General features: G+C 37.8%; 1 protein-coding gene across 3 annotated transcripts in view; it reads right to left on the bottom strand.

The window, feature by feature from the left end:
- LOC139456384 (ARF GTPase-activating protein GIT2-like) overlaps nt 1-16,982 on the bottom strand; it is a 53,443-nt gene that overhangs the window by 26,568 nt on the left and 9,893 nt on the right. For 2 of the 3 annotated variants that reach the window (XM_071238047.1, XM_071238049.1), the window contains exons 4-12: nt 13,740-13,839; nt 13,080-13,166; nt 11,446-11,576; nt 11,051-11,145; nt 9,082-9,127; nt 8,802-8,853; nt 8,384-8,456; nt 6,044-6,141; nt 4,512-4,635 (exon numbers count right to left, since the gene is read on the bottom strand). In XM_071238047.1, the coding sequence (XP_071094148.1) occupies nt 4,512-4,635; nt 6,044-6,141; nt 8,384-8,456; nt 8,802-8,853; nt 9,082-9,127; nt 11,051-11,145; nt 11,446-11,576; nt 13,080-13,166; nt 13,740-13,839 (806 nt within the window). The remainder of the gene's footprint in view (nt 1-4,511; nt 4,636-6,043; nt 6,142-8,383; nt 8,457-8,801; nt 8,854-9,081; nt 9,128-11,050; nt 11,146-11,445; nt 11,577-13,079; nt 13,167-13,739; nt 13,840-16,982) is intronic. The other variant, XM_071238048.1, reaches the window with a different exon arrangement.

The raw sequence follows: 16,982 nt of genomic DNA, 5'->3' as shown, positions 1-16,982 counted from the left end.
TGGGAAATATATAAGGAGCCGCTATATAATCTACAATAGCCACTAAACGAGTACCTAGCCCCTAACCCTAATGATCGTAAAGGGGTGATTGATCGTAAAGGGGATCCAAGGGTTAAGGATAGACTTAGGGTAATCTAATAGCCACTAAACGGGTTCCTAACCCTAATGACCGTAAAGGGGTGATTGATCGTAAAGGGGATCCAAGGGTTAAGGATAGACTTAGGGTAATCTAATAGCCACTAAACGGGTTCCTAACCCTAATGACCGTAAAGGGGTGATTTATCGTAAAGGGGATCCAAGGGTTAAGGATAGAGTTCGGGGAAACATACCCTAACACTGGCGACATTTGGATGTGTTCAGCACCACTATGATATCCCTAACAAACTACATTCTTGTGCATAATAATGAAAATTAGTGCAACGAAAAAATAATATATGTATATTAGTTCCCATTTATAACCCTTTTAGCCACTTGAATTACGAAAAAAACGAAATAAAAAATATATAAAAAATAAAAAAGCTTTCGTAAACTAGCGCTTGCTATAAAATGCACCGCCGCAGGCTATACTCAGTAAACAAATATTCAAAACTCTCCACAACGCTTGGCGTATTCAGTGACATTTCGTGCAGAGATGATAGATCACTGAGAGGAGCTTATGCACACTCGATGACCCCTGACGTCACAGGGCATTGTTTCGCCGGTGTGACTGGCAACAAAATACTACAAATTACGTCATAGGGTATGATCACGTGTTTGAAAAGTTTGTGGTACTGTATTCTTAAGGTAGGCCATTGCTTTAATTAATTTCGGCGAAATCATGTGTGAAGCATTCGGAAGATCGCACAACTCACCGTTATTAACAGCAACCACGGTCAGATTACCAATATTGAAGCCTTGAAACGAACATTAGTTGACAGAGAATGGATACATATATGATAAATGCCATACTTATGACTCATTAAAAGTCATATTTGCTATAGTTTGACGATTCTATGTCAACACGTAGTTCTCACGATCACGTGCACGGGAGCCTTGACGGTGACTGGTCAGACTGGTTCCAGGTGAAAAATAATAACCGGCAATAGCGGTCTTGTTGCTTCACTTAGGGTTATTATTTTTTTAAATATGTTTAGTAAAAGCTGCAACTAAATTAAATATTAAGATATTGGGATATATTATTCCTGATAAAAATAATAGTTTCAGATACAATTCTTGCCGATCCATGCATTAAAATCCTGTAATTTTGTAAAGTTATATCATTGGGTGTGTCTTGACCGAATCACTGGTAGATTCTGAGAAAACGTGTGTACAGCTGATTGCTGTTTCCGGCTTAGTTTACGAGAAAATACACAATGTAATCTTAATCCCTGGATGTAAAACAATGCCTAGCAGAACAAAAAATACAATTTAAACGGTCAATCAACATGTCTGGTGATTTTTTAGCTCAAATTTCGAATTTGTACTGACGAAGTTCCTCATCACCCGTTCAAATGACATAACCACTACATGCATTGTTACAAAACTAACCTTGCAAAAATATCTGTAGAAACATGGCATTCAAGTGAAACTGGCAAACCTGCTCTATGAATGACCTTCACTGTGACCTGACCTTACATGTAGGTCATTCATGAACTTTCCAATCTGGGACACGCCCCAAGGGTGACAGGTATAAGGTTCCATTTACCCACACAAAATCCTTCTTCAGTTCAATAAACATGATAAACAAAGACTGGTTTTCAGGATTTGACCTGGAGGGTGACCTCCACGATGACATGACATATCAACGTGCCAAAATGATTTCCCTGCATCAGAAAGGAGACATACACGATATCCCTGAGATATCCAAACACTGCATAAATACAGATCAGAGAGTGTGCATTATTATAGTTCATGGCACATGTGATTTATTACAGTTTAGGGCACAAGTATGCATTATTATAGTTCAGGGCACATGTGATTTATTACAGTTTAGGGCACAAGTGATTTATTACAGTTCAGGGCACAAGTATGCATTATTATAGTTCATGGCACATGTGATTTATTACAGTTCAGGGCACAAGTATGCATTATTATAGTTCATGGCACATGTGATTTATTACAGTTCAGGGCACAAGTATGCATTATTATAGTTCATGGCACATGTGATTTATTACAGTTCAGGGCAAAAGTATGCATTATTATAGTTCATGGCACAAATGATTTATTACAGTTCAGGGCACAAGTATGCATTATTATAATTCATGGCACATGTGATTTATTACAGTTCAGGGCACAAGTATGCATTATTATAGTTCATGGCAAATGTGATTTATTACAGTTCAGGGCACAAGTGATTTATTACAGTTCAGGGCACAAGTATGCATTATTATAGTTCATGGCACATGTGATTTATTACAGTTCAGGGCATAAGTGTGACCCATTACAGTTTAGGGCACAAGCGTGCATTATTATAGTTCAAGGCACATGTGATTTATTACAGTTCAGGGCATAAGTGTAAACTATTACAGTTCAGGGCACAAGTGATTTATTACAGTTCAGGGCATAAGTATGAACTATGACAGTTCAGGGCACAAGTGTGCATTACTATAGTTCATGGCACTTTTGATTTATTACAGTTCAGGGCATAAGTGTAAACTATTACAGTTCAGGGCACAAGTGATTTATTACAGTTCAGGGCATAAGTATGAACTATGACAGTTCAGGGCACAAGTGTGCATTACTATAGTTCATGGCACTTGTGATTTATTACAGTTCAGGGCATAAGTGCGACCTATTACAGTTTAGGGCACAAGTGTGCATTATCATAGTTCATGGCACATGCGATATATTCTAGTTCAGGGCATAAGTGTGCATTATTAAAGTTCTGGGCTTGATTTAGCTATACAACACATGCGCCAATGCAACCTGTTATTGAAAATGCAACGTTATATATATTGTCAATGTACCAAGTGCATGTAAAACAAATTCAAATGTTTGTCTGTCTAACCATTACTTGTCAACACAACATCGATATTTCAACACACTCGATACCTCTAAGCTTTATTTATCATACCACATCACAACTTATGTATCATTATAATTACAGGTTACAATAGGGCATCATAATAATTCAGGGTACAAGAGTACATCATTATAATTCAGGGTACTAGAGTGCATTATTATAATTCAGTGTACAAAAGTGCATTATCATAATTAAGTGTACATGACTGCATATCATAATTCAGGGTAGAAGAGTGCATTATTATAATTCAGGGTACAAAAGTGCATTATTATAATTCAGGGTACTAGAGTGCATTATTATAATTCAGTGTACAAAAGTGCATTATTATAATTCAGGGTACATGAGTGCATTATTATAATTCAGTGTACAAAAGTGCATTATTATAATTCAGGGTACATGAGTGCATATTATAATTCAGGGTAGAAGAGTGCATTATTATAATTCAGGGTACAAGAGTGCATCATAATAATTCTGGGTACAAGAGTGCATTATTTTTATTCAGGGTACAAGAGTGCATCATAATAATTCTGGGTACAAGAGTGCATTATTTTTATTCAGGGTACAAGAGTGCACCATAATAATTCACATATTCAGGGTACAAGAGTGCATTATAATAATTCAGGGTACAAGAGTGCATAATTCAGCGTAAAATTGTGCTATATACGGTAACATAACATATAGGGAAATGATAAACATTCTCCCCTAAAATATGTGTACATTTACTGGCAAGCCAGGATAAGTTGAGTTGTGACCTGACAATTAACACTGTATGACAATGTGCGATGTCCACTGGCGCATACCATTGTGAAGAAAGAGGTAGTGGTGGGGGGCAATAAGTAGTATGGTGGATATATGCGTGTCCCCTCTCGTCCTACAATGATGCTCTGATGCGCTTTAGCATAGATACAAACAGACCAGTGGCAATGCAGGCTTTAGACAACGCTTGAGATTTATTTGTACATTCTTTCTCCATGCAATTTATGACATTACAGGCCAGTTCTCAACTTGAGAATGTATGATTTGACCATGCTTAACCAGCTTTGACATGTTTATTTCTTTGTAATTAAGTTAATTCTGGTATCAATTTCGACCTCTTTCTAGCCTCATAATAGACTCCAGTGTTTCCATGGGAGTGTAGTAAATTTCATCGTTATGACGTGCACATGCACAACGTGCGTACACCCTCTCTACCTGTAACAAACCAAATATGTTGGCCCAAATTCTGAGCACTGCCTACTTGTCTCAAACATGTTTTGTGAGTTGGTTCAACATATCTTGGACTACCAGTAGACACTGATGTGTTTACGCTGCAGTCTTCAATGTCACAGCTATATCAAGTCAGGGCCAGATAACCTGGGGTTAACAGCACCAGCAAGGCTCCATGCTGATGACCCTGCTTCATCAACACCTCCAGGTTCCCCCTCAGGGACTCCTACAACCTGCAAGGGGAACTGATACAATCCCCTCCACAGTCATCAGCTGCATGTCAGTTCACTACACAAGTACTCACCTGGTTCTTTAGGGGTGTGTACAGGGGAGGCAATCCCTGTCTGTCTCCGTCTCGCATCATTCAAGATGTCTATGATCAATGTGGCAAACTCCCTGGCATTGAAACGAGCTAGTTTTTGTCTTCCCTGAAAAAAACAGACAACCAATGTTAGGAACTTATGTAAGCCCACCCAGTTCACTACACACTGTACACACCGTACTTAGGCCAAGACCTGTGAAGATCCAGGTAAAGAATAGGTCATCAGCACCCCATGCTCGTCGGGATCGGGGGTCGGGTGGTCGTGACCTGGTTAATGCATGTCCAGGGATGTGAGCAGGTCCCCCTACCCTCCCCCCAAAAAAGAGGAAAACTGTAGGGGGCGAATGTTTTAAACATTTGATTGCACTTTAAACAATTTCATGCAGATGGCGGATGCACAGCTTCCGTGCACCCGGCTATCCCGCAGAGGCTGGGAGCAATACTGCCATAAACTTCACCCCCCCCATCCCCCAGACACAAGGACAACTGTTACAAGCATGCAATGTCTGACCCTTTTCCCATGTTGAAGCATATTGAAAAAAAATTACCTTGCACTTACTTACCTTTTGTTGAAAAAACAAAACAACCGTGCAAACACAAGACATTCATACAAGATATATCCCTGTCATGGGTTTTCAGATGCTGAAGAAACATTCAAATTTGTCTTGCTAATCACATGAATAACAGTAAAACATCTCATTCACTAATAGGCAAAAAGACAACTTCATCTTCAAAACAAGCCATCATCTGAGTACTTACAAGTTCTGTGTGACATCACACCCAGCGTTATAGTGCAAATATTTGTTATAGAAAACGTATGATGTCCGAAAACCTATGATCTGATGATAATAGTATTGTGTCATAAATAATGATAAAGGCATATAGGATCGAAGACGGGACAATCCACAATGGTTGTCCGGAATCACAAAAATATTTTCGGAGTTTCTTTTAAACCTTTGATTATATTTTTACATTGAAGATGATTTTTTTCTGAGGACTACTGTTTTAAAAAATGCAATTTTCTGCGTTTCCGCAGAGATTTCACATCCCTGCATGTCACTGTATCCCAATTACGTAGCTCGATGCTCATGATGTCAATCACTGCATTTTCTGGTCCAGACTCAATTATTTACTGACCGCCGTCATGCAACTGGAATCTCGCTGAGTGCAGCGTTAAACGACAAACAAACTTGTGGGCAAAATGAAGATCAGAAAATTAAATTTACAACTCATTCATGTTGATCAGGGCAAGAACACTATTCTGAACCCTGTATAAACTTTCATATATATTTCCAACACTTTCACCAAATACAGGCAGCACATGGGACCCTGACTTCTGTTAAAATGGGTCATGCTGTATATCTGTAGAAACCTGCAGCCATTAGTTACAAATCAATCTTAACATAGAAAGTGCAGGAGTCAAATATAATATTGCACCGGCATTCATTTTTGCCATAAAGCGACAAGAACAGGTTACACACGTACAAGGAAGGGTTAACGGTGAACACACTGACCTGATTTCGTGTTGTGGAGAGGTCAGGGTTCACAGGTAGAAATGGCACAGTTTGTCTGTCACTTAGTAACGTTGTGTTGTCATGTGTCGCCAACCAAACTGTAGGAAAAAGCAGGAAGTTGTTAATGTCCTTATCATGCCTGTGAAATAACTACAGTCCGAACCATGTTTTGTTGTTCAACGACGCACTCAGCAATATTCCAGCTAAATGACGGCGGTCTGTAAATAATCAAGTCTGGACCAGACAATCATGTGATTGACATCATAGGCATCGATCAACGCAATTGGGATACGATAACATGCATCAACCAAGTCAGCGAGCCTGACCACCCGATCCTGTTAGTCGCCTCTTACGGCAAGCATGGGTTGCTGAAGACCTATTCTACCCCCCACCTTCACAGGTCCCGGAACCATGTAGATATTACTCATCCCTCTATGCCCATGGTAAATGTGTTATAGTGAGTCATGACATTCTGCAGAGGTCTTAATTGATAACTGCATGTCAGTTTCACATGTGACACGTGTTATAGACAAATACCACTTTGATCCACTATCATAGGAATGATGCCCACACAACAAGGAATAAATAGGATGAACATTGGATTCAAACACACAAGCAGATCCTGGCAGGCCAAGGGACGCAACTCTGCACACTTGTTGTGCTGCCTTAGGCAAATGGTGCCCCTAAATATGCTAAGGTGCACTTCAAGCAGGTTTCATTGTCTTTTTCCTTGTTTGTTTAGGTAAGTGCTGAATACATTAACCTGCATTGTTTTATGAAGCATTGTAGCATCTATATATAGCCACAGCATATACAGCCACCAGTGAATCTCCTGCCAGGACAACGCTATGGATGATAGATCTACCAATATGTAAGGGTATGTTACAACTGGCAACTATCAAATTATTTTTCATACCCACTACTACATGTACTATGAAGACAAGCATTTGGTATAAATCAGCTCATTGTTTGGCGAGTATTTTAATCACTAATGCAACAAATACAGAGATTAGTATGCAGTCACCTTGTCACTACCTCCAGATGACACCAAAAACAACCCAATTTCAACCCAGAGTACTACGCTTTGACATTTGGGTCTTTAAAACTGGGCGTACGCCCAATAGACAACATGCCCTGATATTTTGACAATGTAATAATGTTACAGCCATCATAGGAGTGAAATTGGTAATTCTTATAATATTGTTTTGGCTACCAGACATTACACTTGTGCTTCACAATATCAATTTCAACAATACAATTTACAATAGCCAAACTGTTGTCACCATATACATATTAGCCAAAGGAGTGATGTTGAGAATAAGAGAGACATGGCCAGAGAAGAAGGGTGTGATGTGTGATATGGCTAAAGAAGGGTGTGATGTGGAGAATAAGAGAGAGATATGGCCAGAGAAGAAGGGGGTGATAGGTGATATGGCTAAAGAAGGGTGTGATGTGGAGAATAAAAGAGAGATATGGCCAGAGAAGAAGGGTGTGATGTGTGATATGGCTAAAGAAGGGTGTGATGTGGAGAATAAGAGAGAGATATGGCCAGAGAAGAAGGGGGTGATAGGTGATATGGCTAAAGAAGGGTGTGATGTGGAGAATAAGAGAGAGATATGGCCAGAGAAGAAGGGTGTGATGTGTGATATGGCTAAAGAAGGGTGAGATGTGGAGAATAAAAGAGAGATATGGCCAGAGAAGACGGGTGTGATGTGTGATATGGCTAAAGAAGGGTGAGATGTGGAGAATAAAAGAGAGATAGGGACAGAGAAGAAGGGGGTGATAGGTGATATGGCTAAAGAAGGGTGTGATGTGGAGAATAAAAGAGAGATATGGCCAGAGAAGAAGGGGGTGATAGGTGATATGGCTAAAGAAGGGTGTGATGTGGAGAATAAAAGAGAGATAGGGATAGAGAAGAAGGAATGATATGGCTTGAGAAGAAGGGGTGATATGACAGGAGAAGAAAGAGTGATATGGAAAACGGTGATATGAGAAGAGGGGGTGATATGACTGGAGAAGAAGGGGATGTGATTCGAGAAGAAGGGGTGATATGAGAAGAATTGGTGATATGGAGAAGGGGTGTAATGATTGGAGAAGAGGTGGGATATGGGGAATAAGGGTGACATGACTGGAAAAGAGGTGGGATATGGAGAAGAAGAGGGATATGACTGGAGAAGAAGGGGTGATACGAGCAGAAGGGTGATATGACTGGAGAAGAATGGGTGACATGGAGAAGAAGGCATGATACGGAGAAGAAGGGGTGATATTAGAAGTAGGGCTGGTGTGTGAAGTAATGAGGTAGACTTTGGCATGAGGACGAACTGATCATACAATACACACTGGCATCATTCTCACGTCGGTCTACTTCATCATAAACATCCATGGCTAGTTCTTCAAATAAATGATTCGGCAGCTGAAACAGAAAATAACATTTATCAAAAAAATGTATTAAATTCGCAAAATGATATTTCAATGCCAACATAAAAATACCAGCATTCATGGTTTTTTGGTTTCAAAATACTAATTAATAACAGAATTACAAACAATTGTCTCTTTTTATCATAACGTGTTATGTCAACACGATAAAGCACTTTCAAAACATTTTTGGGAACTGTTCATGACTTCATGTCCTAAGACTTCAACATTTGTCAAGGGAGCAATAATTTGGCAGTCAAGACACAATCTGATATCAGACATTGAAATGGTAGGTTATTCCTAATACTGTTACCAACAGTTTTATAGTGTTACAAATACTTACTGCTTGTAATTTCTTTTTGGCTTGTTTAGCAAGTTCTGACAAGTCAGAGCTTCTGTAAAAAACAATGATAATAAACTAAATACATTGAGACCCTTGGTTTGTATCGTTCATAACAACTACTAACAACTACTAACTTTAACTTGTACATGTTTTTGTTTTCCATAATCATGCTATATTCTTGATACATTCTTAACTGTTTAATTTTCACATTAATATTACAGTTACCTAACTGTTCTATGGTGATTTACACTAAAAAACAAGAAATTCAATCAATACTTACGTATCTCCCATTTCTGGGATAATAAAATGAAGATTTGTTCTATGATCTGAAACAGAATCAAAAATACATTTTATCAACAATTAAAAAGTAAAGATTACACTGTTTTTTTACAGTGCATATTTTCTATAGAGTTTAAGTCTTCATATCAGTGTCTACTTTTGTTTCTTGTTGTAGTTGTTTAACATCGCCCTCTGCAATATTCCCGCTACATGGCAGTCTGCTCTAAGTTGTTTGTTTGTTGCTTATGGCCGCACTCAGCAATATTCCAGCCAAATGACGTCAGTCTGTAAATAATCGAGTCTAAACCAGACAATCCAGTGATTGACATCATGAGCCTTGTTCCACGCAATTGGAATACGATGACATGCAAGGACCTATTCTAACACAGAATCAAACTGGTGCATACCTTCTAAGAAACTAGAAAATAACTTACTACTCAAATCTTAATATGTTGCATCAATGTTACTCTAAGCTAATTTCAATAATACAGTGATCCCTCACTACAACGCTACCTTCGGGGTCCAAATAATTGATGAGCGTTATAGATGATCAGCGGTTTAACAAAGGTCGAGTCCTAGGTGGTAGACAACCAACAAAACAGTATACATTCTCTGCCTACCTAACACGATCTACGTTGCATGTTTCAGAAGTTATTTAGGATTCATAGTGTAAAAATAGAATTGATCAAGTATTAATAAGCGCATTCAAAAAAACAACAACATAGTATCCCTTCAGCTGAAACATGTGAAAAGCAGGTAGATCTATAACAAACTTGGTCAATAAAAGTATGAAATTTGATATAAAACATCACTAGACATGATGATTTACCATTTAAAATGTATTTCCTGCTCTCAAAGGCATTTTTTTACCGTGTGTATTTTCTCGTAAACTAAGCCGGAAATAGCATTAAGCTGTGCACACGTTTCCTCCCAATCTACCGGTGATTCAGTTAAAACATACCCAGTGATACCACTTTAAAGAAATCTGATGCAATAGTCGGAAGAAATTGTATCTGAAATTATTATTTTATCAGGAATAATATATTCCAATATCGTGTTATTTTAGTTGCAGCATCCACCATATATACTTAAAATTATAAGAACCACAAGCGTAGCACTTTGGTACACATATTTTTTGACGTATGGAACAATTTTCATGGTACGGCATTTATGATAAGTGTATCCATTCTCTTGCAGCTAAAGTTCGTTTCAAGGCATCAATAGCGGTAATCTGACCATGGTTGCTGTAAATAACGGTGAGTTGTGTGATCTACCGATCACTTCGCATAGATTTCGCCGAAATTATTGTAAACATTATCATAAATATTGAATGAAATTTTGAATATAATTAAAATAACACATTACAAAACATTAGTCCAGATAAACAATGAGCATTTTTTTTATTACCAGATATTATAATAATAGCATGATATTGCGTACTTCAGTTCGGATTTGTTGACTGGTATTTCCGATGTTATGTGATCTCGGTGATCAGCTGATAATGTTTTCTGAGATGGGGGAAAACATCGCGTCATTGGAAAACTTGAGTTTATTGAATATGTTTGTAAATTTTAGGAGCCATGCTTTACCGCGCGCTATAACCGACTTAGTGCTATATTGAAGGGCGCAATAACGAGGGAACACTGTACATTCAAACCTCTAAGTCTTAATCACTTTGATGGCAACTGAACCTATATGAAGATATCAAGGGCTGATATTATACTAGAGGGTGGAAAAGGGAGCTGCCACAACAACAGAGTTACCTCCCATTCAACAAGCTGAGTTCATGGAGTTCAAGGTTATAAGGTTTCAACAATCATATTAGAAACATAAAGAATTGATGCACACAGTTTTCAAGAGCAAGTCGGCACAGACACATCCCATAATACATAAACACTGATAATCAAAACTTCTGTTGCAGAATGGTGTATGACATAAGATGTAAGATCAGATTATAATTTTAAGCTCACCTGGTTTCTTTCCACACACATAAAATGCTAATCTATCCGTCAGTTCATACTGAATCTCGACTAGTCTGTCAGCTAGGTCATTGTGACCTTCAGCTCTGAAAATGGTAAACATAGACACATTAAGATGCAAACACTGTGAAATGTACTATGTAACATGCAGGTAACCCTGGTAACAGACAAGTGTTGACAAATCACATAAGTAACTCATGTTTACAGTTACATTGGTATGACTGTGAATGAATGTTGAGTTCTGGCCCTGCAATATTCCAGCTACATCACGGGGGCCTGACTTTGTTTAAAATACATTAATTCTCAAAACAATACAGTCTTCCATGACAGCCCTCTCAGAGCTTGAATGGAATCCGTGTTTTAGAGGAAGACTTTCTTCTCCTTACCTGGCGTAATCAATGGGTGTCTTTCCCCCCAGGTCCAGGGCCCCGGGATCAGCTCCGTACACCACAAGCAGCTCCACCTGGGAGGCCTGGTTCGCCTGGGCTGCTATGTGAAGGGGACAATTACCCTTCTCCTGGAAAAAACATCAGCTTCAACTTAGTGCTGTTTACATGACGCTTGTTTGTGTGATGTAACATGGTAATTACACAACAGACAGAGGGACTGACTCACTCATTCATGAAGACAACAGGTTCCTATTCAACTTGATTAAACTATATGGAATCCAAGTAGGAAACCTAGACAGTGAATGCTGCAGTATTCCAGCTGTGTCACGGCAAGTCCATGCAAACACATAAACCTCAACACACAAACCCCAACACACAAACCTCAACACACAAAGATCAACACACAAACCTCATCACACAAACCTCAACACACAAAGATCAACACACAAACCTCATCACACAAACCTCAACACACAAACCTCAACACACAAAGATCAACACACAAACCTCATCACACAAACCTCAACACACAAACCTCAACACACAAACCTCAACACATAAACCTCAACACACAAACCTCAACACACAAACCTCAACACACAAAGATCAACACACAAACCTCATCACACAAACCTCAACACACAAAGATCAACACACAAACCTCATCACACAAACCTCAACACACAAACCTCCTCACACAAACCTCGTCCAGGTTAGCTCTGACCACAAGTACCATGAGTACAGTCTGGGCCGGGATGTGGGAGTTTAATAATCTGCACTAGCCCTTCTTAGAGTGTGTGTTAGTCAGTGTTAAATACACTTATTTAGAACAACATTTGTATCAGGTCATTGTTTAACTGACTGTAAAAGTCCAGTTTCCACCCTTGCCAAACTACGCTGGAATTTCTGGGCTCGATCGGAATGATTTATGTCCCTTCTATGTCCCTCCTGTTGACCAATCAAGATTCCATCTCTTATATCACTTGAAATTGCTTCAAACAAAAAGGTGATGCCCAGTCAAGACAATCTGACCGAAAATGAAAATCTATATTGTGATAAAACTGGCCTTACTATGCAAGTGCATCAAATCACATGACCACCTTGATCATCTGTTGACACCAAGTTGACACCATGTGTAATGCTTTGCAAATATCCTGCAATCGAAATCCTCAACGAATTTTATGAACCGGTAGTCCAGCCAAAATGTTACTCCATAATTCAAGCCTAGTTTGGAAAGGGTGAAAACTGGACTTTAATAGCCACTTATCTCCCTTGCTTCGGGAAGATGATACCAATATGGCAGATGGTTTCTGGTATTCTGTATTGTAATAAGACAAAGACTTTTGAATGCCATATGAGATGATGCCATTTGAGACCGTGTTTGTTGGTGGTGCATAGCCTATGTTGAGTTGCTGGTGTGCCTGCTCTCAATCGATCTTCAGTCGTAAATAAATAGTCAACCCAATCCCAAATGAGTACCATAGCATCATCATCAGTTGGGATCTTGGATGCGAACCCATGACCCTTCGAGCTGGTCAAACTAAGGGACACTACTCTGCACAGCAATTGCTGCGCCTTAAACCAGCTGTGCACCTTCAGATGGTTTTAAAATAGAGCTGTCAGGTACATACCATATGAAAATAGTTGGGATCTGCTCCTTTAGATAACAGTCTGAGACACGTCTCCACATTATTTGTTCGAACACTCGAATGCAACTCCTGAAAATGAAAAAAAACCGTCTGAGAATCAAATAAAGATGTACCATGTCAACTCTCTGGCAGGTTCTATTTCTCACAAGCCTCATACTTTCAATGAATGACTTACAATTTTCTGACACAATATATAAAAACATTCCAATCACCAATAAATAAAAGAGCGCAAATCATGTAGGTCAGGTTTAGACTGTGGTATTCAATAGCCATTTTAGCAGGGTTCTTTCTTGACTCATGGGAGAAAATAACATGCAGATGTAAAGTTAGCCTGGTGCTTGATGTTTATTGAAACACCAAAAAACAAAATGGAAAACTAGCAGGGAATTATTTCCCTTGAAACAATGATTATCTCCCTTATGTCAAACTGGCTTGTTACACTTTTCAAGAAAATTACGAAAAGAATTTTTTTTTAAAAATGAACAGATTTTTGACAGACTTTTTTTTCATCTTGAAAATGTTAGTCAGGTGTGCTCAATGATACATTGTGTTGTATTGTATGCACATGTTGTAGCACAACAAAAGACGTCTGCCTCAGAACAGCCATTACAGGCATGTGTCACTGCCTGAAGAAAACCTTACCTTGCTGACATCATCTATGGAGCTGATGTCGCTGTCTTTATGCTTGTTAACAAATGACAAGAACTGGTATTTGGCACGAATGAAGTCAGATTTGTTGGGGCTGCAATTAAAACAAACGAATTCATTAGCACCTGGAATCCACATTCACAAGAAGAAATTCGAACAAGGGGAACATTTGTAACAGTCTTATAATAATGATCGAACAAGGGGAACATTTGTAACAGTCTTATTATAATGATCAAACAAGGGGAACATTTGTAACTGGTCTTATTATAATGATCAAACAAGGGGAACATTTGTAACTGGTCTTATTATAATGATCGAACAAGGGGAACATTTGTAACAGTCTTAGAATAATGATCAAACAAGGGGAACATTTGTAACTGGTCTTATTATAATGATCGAACAAGGGGAACATTTGTAACAGTCTTATTATAATGATCGAATAGGGAAACATTTGTAACTGGTCTTATCATAATGATCGAACAAGGGGAACATTTGTAACAGTCTTATTATAATGATCGCACAGGGAAACATTTGTAACTGGCCTTATTTTAATGATCGAACAAGGGGAACATTTGTAACTGGTCTTATTATAATGATCGAACAAGGGGAACATTTGTAACTGGTCTTATTATAATGATCGAACAAGGGGAACATTTGTAACTGGTCTTATTATAATGATCAAATAGGGAAACATTTGTAACTGGTCTCATTATAATGATCGAACAAGGGGAACATTTGTAACTAGTCTTATTATAATGATCGAACAAGGGGAACATTTGTAACAGTCTTATTATAATGATCGAACAAGGGGAACATTTGTAACAGTCTTGTTATAATGATCGAACAAGGGGAACATTTGTAACAGTCTTATAATAATGATCGAACAAGGGGAACATTTGTAACTGGTCTTATTATAATGATTGAACAACATGAACAAGGGGAACATTTGTTACTGGTCTTATTATAATGATTGAACAAGGGGAACATTTGTAACGGTCTTATGATAATGCTCGAACAAGGGGAACATTTGTAACTGGTCTTATTATAATGATCGAACAAGGGGAACATTTGTAACGGTCTTGTTATAATGATCGAATAGGGAAACATTTGTAACTGGTCTTATTATAATGATCGAACAAGGGGAACATTTGTAACAGTCTTGTTATAATGCTCGAACAAGGGGAACATTTGTAACTGGTCTTATTATAATGATCGAACAAGGGGAACATTTGTAACAGTCTTATTATAATGATCAAACAAGGGGAACATTTGTAACTGGTCTTATTATAATGATCAAACAAGGGGAACATTTGTAACTGGTCTTATTATAATGATCGAATAGGGAAACATTTGTAACTGGTCTTATTATAATGATCAAACAAGGGGAACATTTGTAACTGGTCTTATTATAATGATCGAACAAGGGGAACATTTGTAACAGTCTTATTATAATGATCGAATAGGGAAACATTTGTAACTGGTCTTATTATAATGATCGAACAAGGGGAACATTTGTAACAGTCTTATTATAATGATCGAACAAGGGGAACATTTGTAACGGTCTTATTATAATGATCGAACAAGGGGAACATTTGTAACGGTCTTATTATAATGATCAAACAAGGGGAACATTTGTAACAGTCTTATTATAATAATCGAACAAGGGGAACATTTGTAACTGGTCTTATTATAATGATCAAACAAGGGGAACATTTGTAACGGTCTTATTATAATGATCGAACAAGGGGAACATTTGTAACGGTCTTATTATAATGATCGAACAAGGGGAACATTTGTAACTGGTCTTATTATAATGATTAAACAAGGGGAACATTTGTAACGGTCTTATTATAATGATCGAACAAGGGGAACATTTGTAACGGTCTTATTATAATGATCAAACAAGGGGAACATTTGTAACGGTCTTATTATAATGATCGAACAAGGGGAACATTTGTAACTGGTCTTATTATAATGATCGAACAAGGGGAACATTTGTAACAGTCTTATTATAATGATCAAACAAGGGGAACATTTGTAACTGGTCTTATTATAATGATTAAACAAGGGGAACATTTGTAACTGGTCTTATTATAATGATTAAACAAGGGGAACATTTGTAACTAGTCTTATTATAATGATCGAATAGGGAAACATTTGTAGCTGGTCTTATCATAATGATCGAACAAGGGGAACATTTGTAACTGGTCTTATCATAATGATTGAACAAGGGGAACATTTGTAACTGGTCTTATTATAATGATCGAACAAGGGGAACATTTGTAACAGTCTTATTATAATGATCGAACAAGGGGAACATTTGTAACTGGTCTTATTATAATGATCGAACAAGGGGAACATTTGTAACAGTCTTATTATAATGATCGAATAGGGAAACATTTGTAACTGGTCTTATTATAATGATCGAACAAGGGGAACATTTGTAACAGTCTTATTATAATGATCGAACAAGGGGAACATTTGTAACTGGTCTTATTATAATGATCGAACAAGGGGAACATTTGTAACGGTCTGATCATAATGATCGAATAGGGAAACATTTGTAACTGGTCTTATTATAATGATCGAACAAGGGGAACATTTGTAACTGGTCTTATTATAATGATCGAACAAGGGGAACATTTGTAACTGGTCTTATTAAAATGATCGAACAAGGGGAACATTTGTAACAGTCTTATAATAATGCTCGAACAAGGGGAACATTTGTAACGGTCTTATTATAATGATCGAACAAGGGGAACATTTGTAACCAGTCTTATTATAATGATCAAACAAGGGGAACATTTGTAACTGGTCTTATTATAATGATCGAACAAGGGGAACATTTGTAACAGTCTTATAATAATGCTCGAACAAGGGGAACATTTGTAACTGGTCTTATTATAATAATCGAACAAGGGGAACATTTGTAACAGTCTTAGAATAATGATCGAATAGGGAAACATTTGTAACAGTCTTATAATAATGATCGAACAAGGGGAACATTTGTAACTGGTCTTATCATAATGATCGAACAAGGGGAACATTTGTAACTGGTCTTATTATAATGATCGAACAAGGGGAACATTTGTAACTGGTCTTATCATAATGATCGAACAAGGGGAACATTTCTAACAGTCTTAGAATAATGATCGAACAAGGGGAACATTTGTAACTGGTCTTATCATAATGATCGAACAAGGGGAACATTTGTAACGGTCTTATTATAATGATCGA

Source organism: Haliotis cracherodii, unplaced genomic scaffold, assembly GCF_022045235.1.
Source record: "Haliotis cracherodii isolate W230 unplaced genomic scaffold, xgHalCrac1.p SCAF_11, whole genome shotgun sequence".
NCBI lineage: Eukaryota > Metazoa > Mollusca > Gastropoda > Lepetellida > Haliotidae > Haliotis > Haliotis cracherodii.
Note: the sequence above shows the minus strand (reverse complement) of the source record. Positions and strands in the feature narration are given on the sequence as shown.